Below are 19,649 nucleotides of genomic sequence, written 5' to 3' on the forward strand. Positions count from 1 at the left end.
AGGCGGTGTCACCGCCCGGTATAACAGGCGGCGGCGGCGCCCTTGCTGTGGCCGCCGGCTCGATTGCGCTTTTACGCACGCAGATGCGCTTGGAGCAGGAGAGCCGTGGCTGTTGGTTCACACGTGGGAAGGTTTTGGCCTGTGTTTTCAGCCCAGCCTGCCCGTTGATTCCCCACCCCCGATTTTTATTTTAATTAAAGGAGCATAATCTATCCCCGCCCCCTTTTGCAACCTTAGCTTCCCAGCTGTCAGCAAACATTACTTGGAAGTCCTGTTGAAATCTGGGATAGCTTTCTAAGGAACCAGGCAGAGGTCTCTGCCTCTTTCCCACCGGTGTTGGAAAAATCAGGAGCATCTTTCGAGCTCTGAGATGGGCGCTGCCAGTGGTTTATTGGAGGGTTTCAAATATAGAAGCATTTCTTTTGGTTTCTACTTATGGAGGAGAAAATGACAAGCATGCAAACCTAATGGGGTCAGCCTGTGGACACTGCCACCTGATTGGATTGTGATTTTCTTGTTGGCCAACTAGGCTAGAGAACACTTTACTACTACTACTTTTTAACGCAGCATGCTATGGTCCATGGGGTTATGAAGAGTCGGACACGACTAAACAACAACTTTTAAAGGAATATACAGTGGTACCTTGGGTTAAGAACTTATTTCGTTCTGGAGGTCCATTCTTAACCTGAAACAGTTCTTAACCTGAGGTAAAGGTAGAGGGACCCCTGACCATTAGGTCCAGTTGTGACCAACTCTGGGGTTGCGGCGCTCATCTCGCTTTATTGGCCGAGGGAGCCGGCGTACAGCTTCCGGGTCATGTGGCCAGCATGGCTAAGCCGCTTCTGGCAAACCAGAGCAGCGCACGGAAACACCGTTTACCTTCCTGCCAGAGTGGTACCTATTTATCTACATGCACTTTGACATGCTTTCGAACTGCTATCACTTAGCTAATGGGGCCTCCCGCTGCCACCGCACGATTTCTGTTCTCATCCTGAAGCAAAGTTCTCAACCCGAGGTACTATTTTTGGGTTAGCGGAGTCTGTAACCTGAAGTGTCTGTAACCTGAAGCGTCTGTAACCCGAGGTACCACTGTATCAGCATCCTGCCATTAGTTGTTGGAAGCTGCTCAGGCTTTACAGAGATGTTAACAGTCCACATAAAATGACCAAAACAATGTGTGATAAAAGATAATTAGCAGACCACAATTTAACAAGCTGTGAGCACATAAAGGCCTGTGGGAGATTGAAAGCATGGTTCAAGAAAAGTGTTTTAATGTATCCCTGAGAGGCAAGCAAGAATAAGCTTGATAAGGAGAGAACAGGGGTCCCCTACCGTGATCTAGGCCCTGCTCCATGTATCTTTCCCACTTCCCTCACAAACTAGGATGTGATAACTTATTTACTTCTAGTTATTTATTTAGCAAGATTTAATGAAGAAAATCTCAGTGGTTTACATAAAATAGTATAAGCTGACTCTCCTTCACTGGAGAGGTCGGATGGTCATTGTCAGGGATTTTTAGATGTGATTCCTGCGTTGCAGGAGGTTGGGCTAGATGACCCATGGGGTCCCTTCAAACTCCACTATTCTATGATCCGTTAAAAACAGCAATTAAAAGCAAACTTTTAAAAGCAAGTAGATGTATAAAAGGGACGTGGGTGGCGCTGTGGGTAAAACCTCAACGCCTAGGACTTGCCGATCGCATGGTCGGCGGTTCGAATCCCCGCGGCGGGGTGCGCTCCCGTTGCTCGGTCCCGGCGCCTGCCAACCTAGCAGTTCGAAAGCACCCCCGGGTGCAAGTAGATAAATAGGGACCGCTTACCAGCGGGAAGGTAAACGGCGTTTCCATGTGCTGCGCTGGCTCGCCAGATGCAGCTTGTCACGCTGGCCACGTGACCCGGAAGTGTCTCCGGACAGCGCTGGCTCCTGGCCTATAGAGTGAGATGAGCGCACAACCCCAGAGTCTGGCAAGACTGGCCCGTACGGGCAGGGGTACCTTTACCTTTAGATGTATAAAATTGTGAAAATAAAGATAAAACCAACAGTTTTGGAAACAAATGTGCCTAATATTGCATGTCCAGGTAGGCTCACCTAAACAGAAAAGTTTTAAAACTGTAATATTTTTTTTAAAAAAAATCAAAAACATTACATCATCACATCATCCCTGACCGTTGGCTAGGGCTGATGGGAGTTGGAGTCCACTGGTGGGCCACTGGTTCTCCACCTAGGACCTTCATCGTGCAAGCGCCTTGTCTTGTCGTTGAGCTACATCTTCTCCCATGGCATGTTTATGTATATTTCGGCAACTAAATTAAGCTCTACTTGCCATTTCAAGGCATGATTTGGTGTGAATGGAGATGGTCCTATCGAAAGCAATGGGGCTACTTTAAAAATTATAGCTAATCTATGGGTCTGGAGAATACAAATAATGCCTCTGTGAAAAGTCAATCTAAAGCATTTTTATATACTCCGGAAGGCACCCAGAGTCACTGCAGGACATAACACTTCAATTATATAGTCCAGCTCAGGAAGGGTGGGGGTCCGCTTATTTTGTGCTTGTGCACTGTAGTCTCCTTTGATGTTTTGTTTTGTTTTAAAAAAAAGGCCTTAAGGGTGCGCCTGCAAATTCCTGTTCATGGTGGTGACTCTCTTTTTTAATCAGTCATGTTATCCATGCAGACTGCCCTGAAAAGTCCTTATGTTTTTCAGCCTAATAAGACATTGTGACTAAAAACATTGTCTTCTGTGTTCCTGCATTTGGCGCGTAAAATGATGTTTGTCTGTACACCAAACTGGTGACTTTTCTGTGCACAAAGCGCTAATAAAGTTACATACTTTTATTTTCTTCTTCAGAAGCAAATATCTATCTGCTGCTTTTGGGAAAGTAACTTTCTGTTGAGCAATCCTAGCTATAGCAAGCCAGTGTAATTTTGGGATCCTCACAGTAGAGAGATTGATGGGCATAGCTGTCAACTTTTCCCTTTTCTTGCGAGGAATCCTATTCGGAATAAGGGAATTTCCCTTAAAAAAAGGGAAACGTTGACAGCTATGTTGATGGGAGTTGCTGTCCCTTTTCAATGATGTCTGTTGTGGTCTTGGCTGTCTTGGCCTCAGCAAATAACAATCTCTCCCTGGGGGAACCACACACACACAACACCTAGAATATCAACAACATCAGGAAACAGAAAAGATACTTAGTTATTTTATTCATATACTGTACCATCTTTCTGCCAAGCTGCTGTTTGTCGGTGTAGACCAGGGTTTCCCAAACTTGGGTCTCCAGCTGTTTTTGGACTACAACTCCTATCATCCATTGTTAGTGGGACCAGCGGTCAGGGATGGTGGGAATATAGACAATACTGGGTTAGATAGACCAACATTAAAATAAAAACACAGAATTTCGATAATTGCTAGGCTTTCTTAAGTATAAAATGTTTTGTTCCTATTATTTTGCCACTGGCCTTCATGTGTTTGATAGCCACCATAGTATTTCTTCTGGAAATGGAAAGGCAGTATATAAATTTAAAATAATAAGAAAAGGCATTAAGGAGATTGCATGGTTGGCTGGATTCTGCACCTAAAGTTCTCAGCTTCTCTGAGTGTCTTGGGAGCACGGAATACGATATTACTGTATTATTATCACCACCATCATAATTATATTTTATTTATTATTGTTGTTATTGTTATTATTATTTTTATTAAATTTGTATTCAGCCCTTCATCCAAAGATCCTAGGGCGTTCCACAACCCAGAAATATGGTTTCCTCTTTCCCTTCAGAAACAAATGTAAAGGAGTTTTGTTCTATTCAATTTCGAAAACATGGTTCGTCCCGGTCCCCCCGCAGTCTGAAGTGGTACAGCCCTCTGCCCCTCGTTCCTTCCGGCACCTTCCCACTCACCCACCCTCCTCCGCCTGTAGCTTTCAAATCTAGTTGCCCCGCCCACTTCCCTCCCGGCGCATGCGCAGAACTGGCAAGGGGGCGGGATCGGGGCGGAAGAACCTTCTCCAGCCAGTGCCGGCGACGTCGCGCGTCGGGACAAGATGGCGGCGGCCTACCGATGGCTGGGTCTGGTCTTGGCGCTGTGTGCCTTGGCGGCCGCGGCCTCCGGGGCCGAAGAGCCGAAGGAAAAGTCCCCTGAGCAGGCGAAGAAGGAGAAGAAGAAGAAAAAGGACATTCGGGACTACAACGACGCCGACATGGCGCGGCTGCTGGAGCAGTGGGAGGTATGTCCGTGAGGTAAAAGGGGGCGCAGCGGGGACCCCAAAATGGGTGTGAGGGTCGGGGGAGGGGTCCCCACCGTCTTCCTCGTCTAGTTCCTTGGCAAGGATTTGGGGCTGGAGTGCAGGTTCGTTGCGCACGCCAAGGGTTGTATCCAACCCCAGTCCAAAACTGCCCCCCCCCCGAAAACTGACATAAATCAGAATTAGAAGGGACCCTGAGGATCATCTAGTCCAGCCCCCTGCAATGCAGTTAGAGGCAGGTATCCCATTCAGGGATCGAACCTGCAACTTTAGCGTTATCAGCATTGTTATTGTTACTTATTTATTTGTGCCCCGCCTATTTGACAGGGTTTCCCCAGCCACTCTGGGCTGCTTTCATCATATATGTATATATATATATATATACACACATATACATATAGAGCTACATATATACATATATATATGCATATATATAACTTTTACACGGGAAGACACCCGAGGACACCAAAACCTGCATATATGCATATATATGTATATATGTAGCTCTATATGTATATACACACAAATATAATATAACATTACACATGGAGAAGCTTCCCTATACATGCTCTAACCAACTGGGCTATCCAGGCTTAAGTTATTTTTATTTATCCATTTAGCAGGATATAAATATTCTCAACTGCTTTTTTTTTTAAATGTAAAACAAAAACATTTTCCGTTGTTTTTATAAAGGACAGATTAAAGCAAGACATTTAAAAGCATTCGGGAGATGATTAAAATCAGCAGTAGCAGAAAGCATGTGTGACTTGTGTGGGCCCAGTCCATTAATTTCAGTGGGTGTGCTCCAAGTAGGGCATGGGCACAGGCCAAGGGGGAATAGGGGGAGAGAGGTTGGTTTGAAGGGGATGAGGTTCCAGCCTAGAGCTCGTTTAATTGAATGTGGGGGTGGTGAGGAAATAGTCCTGAAGGAGAGGCTGCCTCTGAGCATGTGTGGAGTGTATTGGTCTTCATTGGGGAAGAGTAGGGTTGGCAACCGCACTGTGAGACTATAAGAAAACCAGGTACAGTGGTGCCTCGCAAGACGAAATTAATTCGTTCCGCGAGTTTTGTCGTCTTGCGATTTTTTTCGTCTTGCGAAGCACGGTGTCGGAAAAGGTTTGGAAAAGCTTCAAAAATCACCAAAGTCTTTAAAAACCTCAAAAAAGGCTACCACACCGCATGCTATGAGTTGCTCCTCGAAGTCAAGTCGCAACTGTATTAACGGTGTTAAGAAAAAGGAAACAAACTTGCAAGACGTTTCCGTCTTGCACAGCAAGCCCATAGGGAAAATCGTCTTGCGAAGCAGCTCAAAAAACAAAAAACCCTTTCGTCTAGCGAGTTTTTTGTCTTGCGAGGCATTCGTCTTGCGAGGTACCACTGTACAGTATTACGGAAGTCAGAACACTTCCAGTACTTTTACTGGGGTGTACTGTCCTTGAAATGCGTGAAACTTAAGTTGGGGTTTTCAGGTTCATAAACGTAATATTAAGTTCAGCAGCTTGAACTGTTTCAGTTTTGTTTTATGTTATACATATATGCTTGCTTGTTTTATGATATATGTATATGTGTGTGTGTTATAGAGAGAGCGCAAGAGTGTGCCAGGATAGTTCAGTTGGAGCATGGTGCTGATAACATCAAGGTTGCAGGTTCGATCCCCACATGGGACAGCTGCCTATTCCTGCATTGCAGGGGGTTGGACTAGATGATCCTTAGCGTCCCTTCCAACTCTACAATTCTATGATTCGTATATGCATGCTGCTTTGAGCAGAGTATGGGTTTTAAATTTTAAATTAGGAACTGTTCTCTGAAATAAGGAACAGGAAGCAGGCCTAATGAAGAGTTTTAAAAGACTATAAGCAGAACTCCATAGTAATTAGCGCCCCTCTTTGCTTTTGTAGTAACAACCACCAGTGCATTTTGCATAGCAGAATAAAGCAGCAGTTTCATATGATTTGGCTCTGCGTTTTGCACTAATAGGCATTTAGACACTCTTCAGGGGTAGCCCAACATAGGCTGTATTGTAGCAGCCCAATTTCTTTAGTAACCAATGCACATGTGATTAGCAGGTTAACCTTTTCCCAGGTTAACTGCCCCCACCTGTCTAAATGCAATGCTGGATCCAGGAGTAGTCTGAAACTGCTTATGAGTTTCATGTAGGTAGAATACCTATTTTTAAATTAGTTTTCTCATTAGTGCTCCCTTATCTGAATTAATATTTCATTTTGCTTCCCACATCCAGACCCTCCGTGATCTCTGGTGCTGTTAACTAGCTTGTTGAGTGAGCTGCTTGGCACATAAAGTAATGCCATGCACTCATCCAGAGTGCTAAATTGAAAACCAGATTTCTATTTCTGAAACAGAAAAAAGTTGTGTTCTGTTATTTCAGCAAGTAGAAAGCTGCATTAGACAAACAGTTTCTACATATGCATACAAAGTGTGCATGGTCTTCTAAACTTGAGATCTTTCAATAAGCCTAATTTTTCTAAGACATACCTTGTTGCATCAGGATACAACAGCCTGTTCCAATGCATTCTTAAGTGTTCCTGTATTTTGTTTCCAACACAGAAAGATGATGATATAGAAGAAGGAGATCTTCCTGAGCACAAGCGTCCATCTGCACCAATAGACTTCTCCCAACTTGACCCGGGCAAGCCTGAGAGTATCTTGAAGATGACCAAGAAAGGGAAGACTCTTATGATGTTTGTCACTGTGTCAGGAGAACCTACAGAAAAAGAGACAGAGCAAATTACTAATCTGTGGCAGGGAAGTCTTTTCAATGCCAACTATGACGTACAAAGGTAAGATTTTTGTCTTGGAGTTGCACACCTGCCCTCACTTGCCTGGTTTAATCTTCATTTTGTATGGGCTGTGTTTATATGTATGACCACCTAAATTACTGCATGTTTGAAATTAATACCTTCTTTCCTGTATTTTGATCTGTATTAATGAGGATATGAAAAATTGTTTGAAAGTTTTCAAAAGAATGGCATGCTCAGTTAGGAAGATGGATAAAGTTATCATAATTAATAGCTTTATTTTGTCTTTTTCCTTTGATGTAACCTTCCCCCTCCTGAGACAGAGGCACAGTGCTTATTCTTGCTGAGTGCAGTCTAAAGCAGTGTGGAATTTTATTAAAAATTAGTAAAAAAAATCCTAGCAATTTTCATTTGGTAAAAAATAAACTGTTGAAATAGTCTCAAATTTTCCTATATGAGGAAGGAAATAAATTAGACCCCATCATGGCTGCAATCTAATATAAACCTACCATATAAAGCAAATATATATATATATATATATATATATATATATATATATATATATATATATATATGATATTTATTACTTTTCAAACAACTTCAACACAACACTACAAGAAAAAAGAAAAAAAGAACAATACAAATACAATACAAAAACACTACATACAAAACAAAAACAAACAAAAACAATTTAAAAACGCCTCAAACATTTTCAATATCCTAACTTTCATTCGCTTATTTCCAACGACCTCCTCACACCTCCCTTTTTGTATTCCACTTCTATTTATTGTTTCAGCAATTCCTTTCCATCTTCCTCTGTTTCCTATCCTATAATTATCTTAACACATTCTTGCCTTATTTTTTCGTTTAATTTTCTATTAATCTATTTATACTTAATTCCTTATAACATTTCTACTAAAGCCATATAACTTCATTCCAACATTCTTCTAACATTCATTAATTTTACCATATTTCTATAAATAGTCTTTAAACTTTTTCCAGTCTTCTTCCCCCGACTCTTCTCCCTGGTCTCGGATCTTGCCAGTCATTTCCGCCAATTCCATATAGTCCATCAACTTCATCTGCCATTGTCCAACCCTTCAGTGCTTTCAAGCAGCAACCATTCTCTCAGCCAGCAAAAAGCAGATGGTTCACAGCAAAGTTTAGGGGTCTGGCAGGGCAGGTCCACCTCCTTCTTTGGCATCCGTCAATATCTTAAATCTTACTCGTGGCTTCCTGCCCTGCCAAACAAATCTAGAGACGTCCCTCTGCCACCTCCTGGAACAATTCATCCCATCCGAAGCTTGCAATGTTTGAAACAAAAGCAACATCCCCGAGAACACAGCAACCCTCATTCCCACCACAGCAACTCGGCCCAACAATAACAGCTCCAGATTAGGCCATATTTCCAAATCCCCCTTCCTTATAAGTCCCATTGAACATAGTAGGACTTAACTGTCGTAGAAACACACTTGGATTAGTTTGGAAAAGCATAGTCGACTTTAAAACCTGTTACAATTTGCCAGTGGGCTGTGAAAATGGATGTTTGTGGCTATTTATAGGTAGTATTCTTCTCACACTGTTTGTCCCTTTGGATACAAATATGTCTGTGTGTGTGTCCCGTCCCCCCCGCCCCCGATTGGAATTTGAAGAAATGATGTAAGAAAAGCCACCCTGTTCAAAGCCCTATCTAGTCCAGATACCTATTTCCCTCAGTGGCCAACCATATGCCTGTATGAAGCCAGCAAGCAGGACACGAACCCAACCATACTCTGCTGCTGTTCCCCAGCAGCTGATATTCAGAGATACTACTTCCAGTATAAGAGGGAGAAATGTATCCATTGTGACTGGTTGCTATCTGTAGTCTTAGCTGCCATGAATTTTGTCTAATCCCCTTTTAAAACTGTCCAAATTGGCGGCCCCCGCCACATCTGGCAGCCGTGGTTTCTGCTGTTCAATTACGCACTGTGTGAAGAAGTGCTCCCTTTTGCCTGTCCTGAATTTTCCACCATTCTATGGGAGGAATTGTTGTGGAACTGAGCAGCTCTTTATTGTGTTGTTTTCAGCTCCTCCCAAGAAAGCCATGGAACCAAATATCTGCACCTGATAGGTGTAACTCATAAAAAATATGCTTGACAGAAGTAGGAGGGATTACTGTACGTGACTTCACTTGTATCCTACCCAGCTATCCAGCTTTGACAACATGGAGCTATTTAAGTGTACTACAAGGATAAATTCCTATGAAATCTTAATATATAAGCCAACATTTTAACATTAGCATATGTAGAGGATTTTTTTTAACCCCTAAGCATTTGTTAGCCAGATATTTTGCATTTTCCCCTTACATCTATAATAAAGCTGAGACCCATCTCTTTTAGCAGGGATGGGAGATCCTTTTTCAATCCAGTGTCCGCATTCCCTTTTGGGCAACATCCAGAGTGCACATGCTGATCGTGGGCTGGGCCAGAGGCAAAAAGAGGCAGAGAAACAAATGCAAACTTTACCTTTCTACAGTAAGATAGTTTCTGCACGTACCGTATGGCAAAGGGCCATATCACAGTTCAGGGACAGATTCTCTTGCTAGGCAATAACATTCAGCGGGCAAAGCAGGGCCAGTGCAGGATGAAAATGGTTCCAAGGGCCAGATAGGGAGGCTTGGAGAGCCACATTCAACCTTGTGCCTGAGGTTCCTCATCCTTTGCTGCATCTGTGTGTCTCCTCTCTACCATAAATTTGAATAAGAAATGCAATAGGCTGTATTTTCACAAGGTAGTAAATTATAATATTCTTACTTATGAAGGTAATAAATCCTGCAGTGCAAGTTTTGTTTCCCCCTCCATTCTGAGACAAACACCTCTTGCTTTTAAGAAATGCAACATGCCACTTAATCCTTGGGGTTATTTATCGTTCCTTTTTTTGCAAGGGGTGGGGCGGAGGCTCTTCGCTACCTGAAACATAAATTTTCAATACATCAAAGGCCAGGCACTAATTGAATGCCCTTTTAAAACCTAGGTTTATTGTCGGTTCAAATCGTGCCATCTTTATGCTGCGGGACGGAGGCTATGCGTGGGAGATCAAAGACTTTCTGATAAAACAGGAGAGGTGTGCGGACGTAACACTGGAAGGTCAGGTGTACCCTGGTAAAGGAGCCAAGGAAAGCGAAAAAGGGAAAAATGAGACCAAGCCCGAAAAATCCAAAAAGAAAAAAGATACTGAAAAGAAACACGGACCCCTCAAAGACGACAACCGTGCAACCAAACCAAAAGAAGAGCTCTGATAAGTTAATTTGACCGTAGAGGAGGTTTGGTGGGAAGTTTAGGAAGGAGAAAATAGGGTGGCCTTTCTGGGTTTCAAATCAAGGGACCAGTTTACTTATTAATGAGAGGCATTTGTTCAGTAACAGCAACGTTAATGCTTAACATCAGTGGATTGCTTCTTTTAGATCTGGAGTTGGTATATTGTGCCTTGTCTACTTTCAAGCAGTTGGGTTTTTCCAAACAGTTGTCTGTTTAAAAGTTTAAAACAAGCACCTGTGTGTTTACCTTCAGTATTACGAACATTCCTGCAAGGATGAGAGGGGAAGAGCTGTTGCAGTAGGAATTCAGCCGTCAGCTATTTTGGAGGAGTCCACAAGGTGAACGTTTCGTTGGTGATAAGAAACAAGACTTAACTTTCTAGGAGTTTCTACCTTTGCAATATTTTCATTAATGAAAATAAATGATACCCCTTCTTGAAAGTGGCAATCTCAGAGTGTCAGCTGTGGTGCCAAAGCAGATTCTGGAAAGCACAGGTTTGATGCATGCCATGAGTGTTTTTATGTAAGTTGGTTTCACTGCTGGTGGTCAAATGCCCAACTGAAGTGGGAATAAACTTGTCTATTGAATTAACAGATTTAGGGTTTCCATAGACTAATGGTGGGCCAGTTCACTTACTCCAACCTTCCTCAACCTGTTGTCCGCCAGATGTTTTGGGCCACAACTCTCATCACTTTCAGAGCATTGGGCGTGCTGGCTGTGGCTGTTGGAAGTTGTAGTTTAGAAAATCTGGCAGTAGGCTGAGCCATGTGATAAAAGGATGAGCCAGTCCAGTAAGAGGAATGTAACAAGAATAGCAAATGTATCAAGATGGAATTAACCCTGACACTGATTGAAGAGCTTAATTCCAAAAGGTTCTTAAGTCAATTTTGACCAGTATTCCATTTGGAAGAAAATTATTTCTGACTACAGTGGTACCTTGGTTGTCAAACTTAATCTGTTGCAGGAATCCGTTTGACTCCGAAAACGGTTCAAAAACCAAGGTGCAGCTTCCGATTGGTTGCAGGAGCTTCCTGCACTCAATCGGAAGCCGCGTCGGACGTTCGGCTTCCGAAAAATGTTTACAAACTGGAACACTCATCTGCGGCGTTCAGGAGCCAATTTGTTCAGGAGCCAAACCATTCGAGTATAAAGGTACCACTGTACAGTCTTTTTGAATGCCAACACGATTTTCAAGGCTTTTATACAATTTTATACAAGTTCTTCCCCCCACCCCACCCCTTATTTGTAGCACTCATGGCAAACATCTACAGGCCAAAATTGAATTGGAGTTAAGCTATTCATTTGCAATTGGGCTCAAGGCATTCCAGAATTGCAGTGACTATAAACTGGGGGCTTTCTCTGTTTAAACACAGAGGTTGTGCTGGTTTCCTTCTTAATGTTAATTTGAAAGAATACTGCCTTGGTGCATAAGTTTATTTCCAATTTGTGGACACCGCACCATATTAGATCAGGCCACGTTTGCTCTTTTTGAATATAGCTTGTATTTCTCCGGTGCCAAAAATACTTCCAATACTTTGGGTGCCCTAATTTGTTCATTCATATATAAAGTTGGTAGATAATTGGGGAAATATTGCTGTCACCATGAACACTCCCTCCGGAATGTCAATAAATTTGTACCTTTTTCAGAACAAATTTCTGTTTGACATGTGGAATCCTGTGTCTGGACACAGCTGTCTTGTGATGTCTGCATCTGCTCAGAGTGGCCACTAGGTGTCACCATTAAGTGCCAAATTCAGATGTTGAGAAGCCTTCATTGGCTTCTACCCTCTTGATTCTTGGACCATTTATATATGAATACCATTGATAAAAGCTCTCTCCTGGCCTAATTCAAGGTTCTGAAGGAGATGAGAAGTTAAATGTTAATGAATAGCTGAGTACTGTGTTTGTCCTGAAACTTGTGTTTATCCCACCCCCACCCCCACGGGTTTTATTTTCATTTTTACTTGATTTTTAGGGATTTTGCTTTGAAAGGGCTCTCCTGCGTTCCATTCTGCTGTTACAAAAGAACAGGGTAATGTTGAGAAATAGAATCACAGAGGTGGAAGTGACCACAAGGGTTATCTAGTCCAACCCGCTGCAATGCAGGAATTTTTTGCCCAATGGGGGTCTCAGACTCATGAGTCACGTGCTCTACCAACTGAGCTAAATGTGGACGCATTTTTTGTTGTTGTTCAGAGGCGCTTAAAACTCACATGCAAGATGTGCTTTTAAAAAGATGCCAGTTTTCGAATATCATGCCTCCTAAATTTGTCTGATGAAAAGCTGGCCGGTCACCTGTGCTAAGTAAAAATTTCTTCCAGGTAACTAGGTGGCAGCTTTTTTTAGGACACAAACAAAAGGCATAAGCATAGGTGGCAGCTTAGCAGGCTGCAAAATGCCCTGCAGGACAGTAAGAAAATGCAGGGTATGAAACAACCAAATTCACATACTTTATATCCCTCTGATTTTAGTGGAGGGGAACACTTTTGTGTTGGAGTCACTGGGCCTTGAAGATCTCACTAATCACCTGGTTGCCTTTGGCTGGGAAGCATTTGAGCTGAGAAGCATTTGCTTTTGTGTGTGCCTCTTTCAAGCCATCAGTGTGTCCAGGCTAGCATTCAGGCTAGCAATTCTTGATGGTGGGTTGTTGTTGTTTTTTTGGCAAGGCTTAATCGTTAGCTGTATCGTGCCTTGGTCTTCTGGTTCTGCTAAGGTCGTGTGACTGCTCTACACACAACTCCCAACTGCAATTGTGGCGATTGATCTTTATGCAGATTTCAGTTCTGTGAAAGTTTTAGAAGAGTGGCTCTGCAAGATGAATTATTCAGAATTGATTTTGTCAGTTTCTTTGACCATTTAAGGGCAATCACGTGTGTTTTAATTTGTTAGACATTTTCTACTTATGGGGCCCATAACTCCAACATCTTCTTTGCATGTGCAGACTCCCCAATTCAAGTGGAGGGAGGCAGGGGAAAGAGAGCGGACTTAACACAACTGAGAAGACATCTGCTTGAAACTTTAGAGACCCATTAGTAGTTGGAATAGAGAAAACTATTACTTTGACGAACTAGTGGCCTGACTTGGTATAAGGCAGCTTTCATACACAGGTAAGTAGATGAGCAGCCAGAGCGAAACTATTTTTCTCAGCTTGATTAATGCCATTGTTGTGAAACCTACAGCCATTTCAAGGACAAAGCACCCTTTGACAGAGAATCTGATCTTGCTTTCATCTCTTCGGTTGGCATATGGCCAGTGACATCCACTCTTGTCAGCACTGCGGCGAAGAGACAGAGGTAATTCTGTTCTTTGTAGCAGATTTGGTGAGTGACGGGTGGAACTTAAAGGGCAACTCATTCAAGTAACGGTGAAAATGTAGGAACAGGAAAATCAAATGAGTACCATAAATCAGAACAGTTTCTGTACACAGAACACTATTAATGTAGGAGTTTACATAAATACGGGGGGGGGGGGTGTACCTTTTTTCTAATTATAGGTAAAGGTACCCCTGCCCGTACGGGCCAGTCTTGACAGACTCTGGGGTTGTGCGCCCATCTCACTCAAGAGGCCGGGGGCCAGCGCTGTCCGGAGACACTTCCGGGTCACGTGGCCAGCGTGACATCGCTGCTCTGGCGAGCCAGAGCCGCACACGGAAACGCCGTTTACCTTCCCGCTAGTAAGCGGTCCCTATTTATCTACTTGCACCTGGGGGTGCTTTCGAACTGCTAGGTTGGCAGGCGCTGGGACCGAGCAACGGGAGCGCACCCCGCCGCGGGGATTCGAACCGCCGACCTTCCGATCGGCAAGCCCTAGGCGCTGAGGCATTTACCCACAGCGCCACCCGCGTCCCAACCTTTTCTAATTAGCTGCTATGTATCTCCTGAATGCTTTTGTAAATCCCATGTCTCTCTGACAGTGGCCCTATGTCATGTGGCAAACATGTTTTTAATCCGAACATTTAGAAGAAGCTGGATGTTTTTCAAAATATTTTTATTGATTTTCCAAAATTTTGAAACAAACAAACAAACATAGATCTTAGTTATACTTAATGCAATCTTAGTAACATTGTTACTTGACTTCCTCAGATCCCCCTAGCTGAGTTTCAGTGTATATCATTGTAACAGTTTTCCAAAACTAATTTTCTCATAAAATTAACTTAATCAGTTAACATCTTTCTTTTTTTTCATTTTAACTTTAAACATATTCTTCTGGATGTTGCATGACAGAAGTCTGCTGTTAAAAGTAAAACAAATTCCACGGGAGGCATACAAGCTCTAGAGTGAGCCTGAAGTAGTTCTAGAACCCAGCTAGAAAATATTTGTAGCGTGTTTGAAGTGGACACCATCTTGTGGTTTTTGATCACACGATACACTTGGTATTTAGCTGCATGGAAATTAATCCAAGGCGCAGGTTTATAATAACAAAACTTTAATAAAGTTTTAAGGCAATAAGGGCTTAAATGGCATGAAGTTAGAGAGGTCAAGAATAACCACAAGCTTCCTACCCTACCTGGTTTATGATGGTTGCCTTCCCAGGAGCCACCTCCACCCATGGGCTGCAAATCTAAACATGCTTACTAGGAGACAGATGCCACTGAACACAGTGGAACTTTGTTCTGAGTAAACATGCATAGGATTGCAATGCTAGTTGCAGAAAATAAGCCGCCTCAAGATTTTATTAAAGCTTTTTTGTAATACACTGATAAAAGAAACTAGAAACAGAAAGACAAAGAAGAGAAAAATTCAGTCTCCTCTCTCAAAGTCATCTCTTAACCCTCGTCTCACACTGAAAGTGGTGGACCCTGCCAGTTCTCACCTGGGAATTTTCTTCTCAGTTTCTCACTCTGGAAAGTCTTCCACCAGCTTTGAGTGCGTGTAATCCTTGGATAATGGCCCAGAACAGAGGACCCCAAATAAAGAGAGAGAGAAGGAAAGATGGAAGGGAAGGGAGAAGGGGGAAAAGGACTTCCAACTTTCTGATGGTCAGTTACATAAAAGAAATTATTCAAAACATTCACTAGGGTGACAGCCAACTAACTTCCAATCTTCAGATCCAAATGTCTCAAATAAGCCCTCTCAGAGGGATGGGGGCATGGGGGAGAGAGGCAATATTGGGTTGTTCTTACTATGTTTATGTAAATACAGAATAAATAAGAAATTAGCTGCATTTTTAAAGTGCCACCAGCTAGCTTGACTATTTGAGCCGTTAAAACCCCTTGGAAGTGGTCTGTTTTATTTAGGTGTGACTATGTGTGCTGTTCTGTTCATGTATGCAAGTCCATCAGGTGGATCCCATGAGAGCTTTTCTTTGCTTAAGCAAACTTCCTCTTGCCTTATGAGTGCCTGGAGCTTTGGCAGGATGTTTCTGCAGCTGCTGCTTGCATCTTTGAGAGATCATGTGTTCATCTTTCAAGTTTACCTTTGTCTTTGGGTTTCCTTGCATTTATAGCAGCGGGAATTCTGTCTGGAGTTAAATCTTTTAAGCCTATGAGATGTAGGTGGTGGATATGCTCTGTTATCGGCAGCGAACCACTAGAGGGTGGTCGAGCATAAGGAAATGTCACAGTAAATTTCTGCTGTTGAAGTCCAAGTCTGATTGTATTTGCTTGCTTTCCCTTCCAGAATGGCCACCTAGCAGGTTTTCAAGTGCCTTTGCCAGGTTTTCAAATTTTTTTGATTTCTTTAGACCCGCACACTGTGAGTTTTGTGCGCTTCATCTCTGTTCTAAACTTAAAATATCAGTGGTGATTTTAAGTGTGTGAATTAGATTTGTACAAAGGAGCAGTGACCGAGTAAAAACCCCAGGCAGGGCTGTCATTTCAGATAGATCAGGCACGTCCAACTCCAAAGAGACTGTGATCTACTCACATTATAAAAATACTGGCTGTGATCTACCCATTGTTACTGACAGGCGAAGTTGTTGAGCTTTTCTGGGGGGAGGTAAAGTTGTTGAGCTTATTTTAGGGGAACCAAAGCTTTCTTGGGGGGGGGGTCACTAAGCATCTTGCGGTCTACCACAGGTGTCTGGTGATCTACCAGTAGATCACAATCTACCTGTTGGATATGCCTGAGATGGAGCAACAGTTTGGACAGGATTTCTGCCCTTGGTATTTCAGTTGCTTGGGACCAAAGTGCAGGATTGTTTACATTTCTGCTCTATAGGGCACATTGGTGAATATGCACCAATTTGTTGTAAGGAACCAATCACCCTTCCCTTTGTAATTGGTGCCTTCAGTATATATACCTCTCTATCCAGACATGAAAAAACCAGAGGAGGCTTACAACACCTCTGTGCATGGGAATCTTGTGATCGTGAACAATATAAAATAATTCAAACGGTGCAGGTTTGGGAAGGGTGAATCTGTCAACTTCAGTTTCTCTATTTTTCTTTTTAGTATTCTTTCTCGTTTTCCACATTTTCATATCAGTTCGAGGTTATTTTTTAAAACAAATTCTCATGAAAACTCACCAGTGTTTTAATGTGAGTTTCTCCTAATGCAGTTTTGCCTAGTACATGGTTTTTTTTGCAAAGCGATTTCCCCTAATACAGTGCATTTTTGTATGTTAGTGAAAATATGCAAAAGAAAATGCACACTTTACCTCACTGTGTACATTTTTGTACACGTTATGTGGCTAGAGAACTGTATTGCAAAACTTAGAAGTGTGAATTTTAATGGATGGTTATCTCGTTTGGGAAAGTGAAGATTGCTTGAGTTCGCCTTTGATTTAAGAGAGCTTGTCAGCTTCTGTGTATGGAAGGGGTGTGTGTCTTTGTTTTATTTTGTGCTGTGCCTCAAGTGGCAAAAGTACCTTGGGCTGGCCCTGCTCATTTAAGAGGGACAGAATTACCATGTTCAAAGTCAGACTTTTTAGCCTGTAAAGCAGGTGATGATGGAGCCTTCTGCCCGAGAACCTGGAGAGCTGCTGACAGAAAAGAATTGACCAGGTAACATGGTACCTACACAAGGAGCCATGGTCTTTATTGCAAATGTCAGCACAGTTTCTCCTCGCTCTTTGCTGGCCTCTCCATTGTGGAGAGGAGAGGGAGCGTAACAAACAAGCAGTTATACCTGGATAAGTCAAGGTTCTGGATCTGAAGGGCCTCCTGCCATGGAGGGTTGTGGCAGTAAAGGGAAATAGTCTCATGGTGGGATTACTGATGCTACACACCTTTGGGGTAGGGTCTAAGTGACATGACACCATCTTTAGACTTGACAATGTGCATTTTGCTGGCAGGTTTAGATCAATTGTTTGTGGCTGATGATGGTCTGTGCTATCAGTTCATTGTGATAAAATAATCCAACACAGTAAACGGTACACACGCATGTAAGAGTTGCATTGAAATTTTATTCCAATAAATGTGTATTCCAAACAACTAAATGTTAATTAAGTTGTAAGCGAAAACATTTGGAAGTAACATTCCAAGAGTTTTTGTCCTCATACAAAACTGGCTGCCAAGGGAAGTACCACATTCTGCAGCCCTTTGAAGTTTTCAAGTGCAAAGCAGATTAGCTGAAGAAACATTTCCATGACCTTACCCTATTGTACACAAAAAAAATAATAATTCCCATAACAGCATTTATCTCTTCAGCTTTAATCTTCTTTGTGCCTTTTGCAATAAATTAATAGAAAATTAAATCTTTTTCAGCAGGAGCTTTAAGAAAATATACAAAACACTATACATCTAGTTCCGAAAAAGGACCAGCTATTTCGGGTAGAATACTTGGAGTGACGAACACACAGACACAACCCTCCCCAAGGCTCTCGGAAAGCAGTATTTCTACAATGCAACCTTTGAAAAGCCATTTTACAGATTGCGAATGGTCAGTTACTAGTAGAGACCAATCAGTCACTCAATTTAAAAAAAAGCACACATTGAAGGCAGTTTGTTGATGACCCATAAATATTTTCTCCTCCCTTTTTAATTCTTTTTTTAAAAAATGCTTTCTGGGTGACAGCCTCACTTCTGAAGCAGTTACATATTGGCAGGGTGAGGGGGGCATACTTTGTTGTGCTTTTATTATTAAAAAAGTGGCTGGTAGCGGGAAGCCCAAGCACAATTTTTTCTTTGAGAAACTGATAACATTTGTCCTTCATAAGCTGATCCTTGGCCACAGTGATTTGGTCCTTTGTCACAAGGGACTCTTTGTGAAGATCCAGCAACCTCTGCAATACCCTGAACAACTGCGGCATTCAGGTATTCAGTGGATCGCTGATGCGCAGGCAGAAATAGGATATCAGTCGGTGCTTATGAAGTGTCCTGCTGACATTGAATGCCAGCACACCAGAAAGTTTGTGAGGAGATCAACAAAGCATTTTCAGTTTTTGCCGTTGTCTCTGATACTGACTTCTGCTTAAATTTTCATATATACATAGCCAGGAGCTCAACTTAGAAGTGCATGTTTTTTCCTGAGTAGGTGTCTGAAAGTTGAGACTGGAAAGTTGAGACCGGAGAAGGAACACTTTGTACATTTCTACTGATTCAAAACCTGAGACTCCTACGGGCAGACATGAAGGAGACCATTGCAGTACACCAAGGCAACATGATGTGAAATCAAACCTTTCTTATCACAAATACGCTTGCGAGAGAAACAGAGCTATTACTAACTGTATCCTGGACTGCCTACGGAATGTTGGTTGTCTGATGTGGCCATTTAACCCATTCACAATAAGGTTTCTTCTATGTACATCATCAAAATATACTACATCTTGAGCACGCCTTGTGCCTCAACGCATTTTCCATTGAGGGCGTGCTAATGAGCGGGAACACACAATGCAGGTCACTTTCTCACAGTTTCATTTTCTTTACCACTGGAACTGGCAGAGCTTGGAAAATCCTCACTGCTTCGTCATCTGTCTTCAGCGTAACCCAGAAGGGCCGGAAGGTGCCCTTGTATCCAACAAAACCCATTTTATCTGAACGAAAGGAAAAAAGGATAGTTGAGAACCTCCAAATGACTGCTTTGGAACCAGCAAGAAAGGAGGCAACTATGGACATAATTTTAAATGGTCTGAGAACCTGGTGTATGATTGGGAACTGTGATCATGGTTCTATCAAATACAACATGTCTGTAAGTGGACAGCTGCCAAGAAAGTCCAACATAGTCACCTTTAACTTCAAAATGGGAGGCTTCTCAAAAATGAAGGTACTGGTTTTAAAAAAAGGAAGTTGAATGATAAAGTCAGGGGGTCACTTATCTCCATAATGTTTGGAGAATGCTTAAAACCACAATAATGGAAGCTCGGCTAGAATGTATAATGCAGATCAGGAAAGATCCCACCAAGGGCAAGAGGACGCAGGCATGGCTAAGGAACAGAGGCAAAGAAGCTATTCAAAGCATGAAAGCCTCTCCCTGAAAAC

At 42.5% G+C, this 19,649-nt stretch overlaps 2 protein-coding genes across 4 annotated transcripts in view; one reads left to right on the forward strand and one right to left on the reverse strand.

The window, feature by feature from the left end:
- The first annotated feature begins 3,988 nt into the window (after positions 1-3,988).
- Positions 3,989-11,945, forward strand: MESD (mesoderm development LRP chaperone). The gene is made up of 3 exons (XM_028706177.2): positions 3,989-4,222; positions 6,806-7,038; positions 10,009-11,945. Exons 1-3 carry the CDS (start codon positions 4,040-4,042, stop codon positions 10,271-10,273), a joined length of 681 nt encoding a protein of 226 aa, XP_028562010.1. The 5' UTR covers positions 3,989-4,039; the 3' UTR covers positions 10,274-11,945.
- A 2,516-nt stretch (positions 11,946-14,461) lies between these two features.
- Positions 14,462-19,649, reverse strand: part of CEMIP (cell migration inducing hyaluronidase 1) — a 170,641-nt gene continuing 165,453 nt past the window's right edge. For all 3 annotated transcript variants that reach the window (XM_028705289.2, XM_028705288.2, XM_077918870.1), the window contains exon 29: positions 14,462-19,204. In XM_028705289.2, coding sequence (XP_028561122.2) covers positions 19,077-19,204 — 128 coding nt within the window. In that variant the 3' untranslated portion in view covers positions 14,462-19,076. The remainder of the gene's footprint in view (positions 19,205-19,649) is intronic.

This window comes from Podarcis muralis, chromosome 14 (assembly GCF_964188315.1).
Source record: "Podarcis muralis chromosome 14, rPodMur119.hap1.1, whole genome shotgun sequence".
In the NCBI taxonomy this organism is placed as follows: Eukaryota; Metazoa; Chordata; class Lepidosauria; order Squamata; family Lacertidae; genus Podarcis; species Podarcis muralis.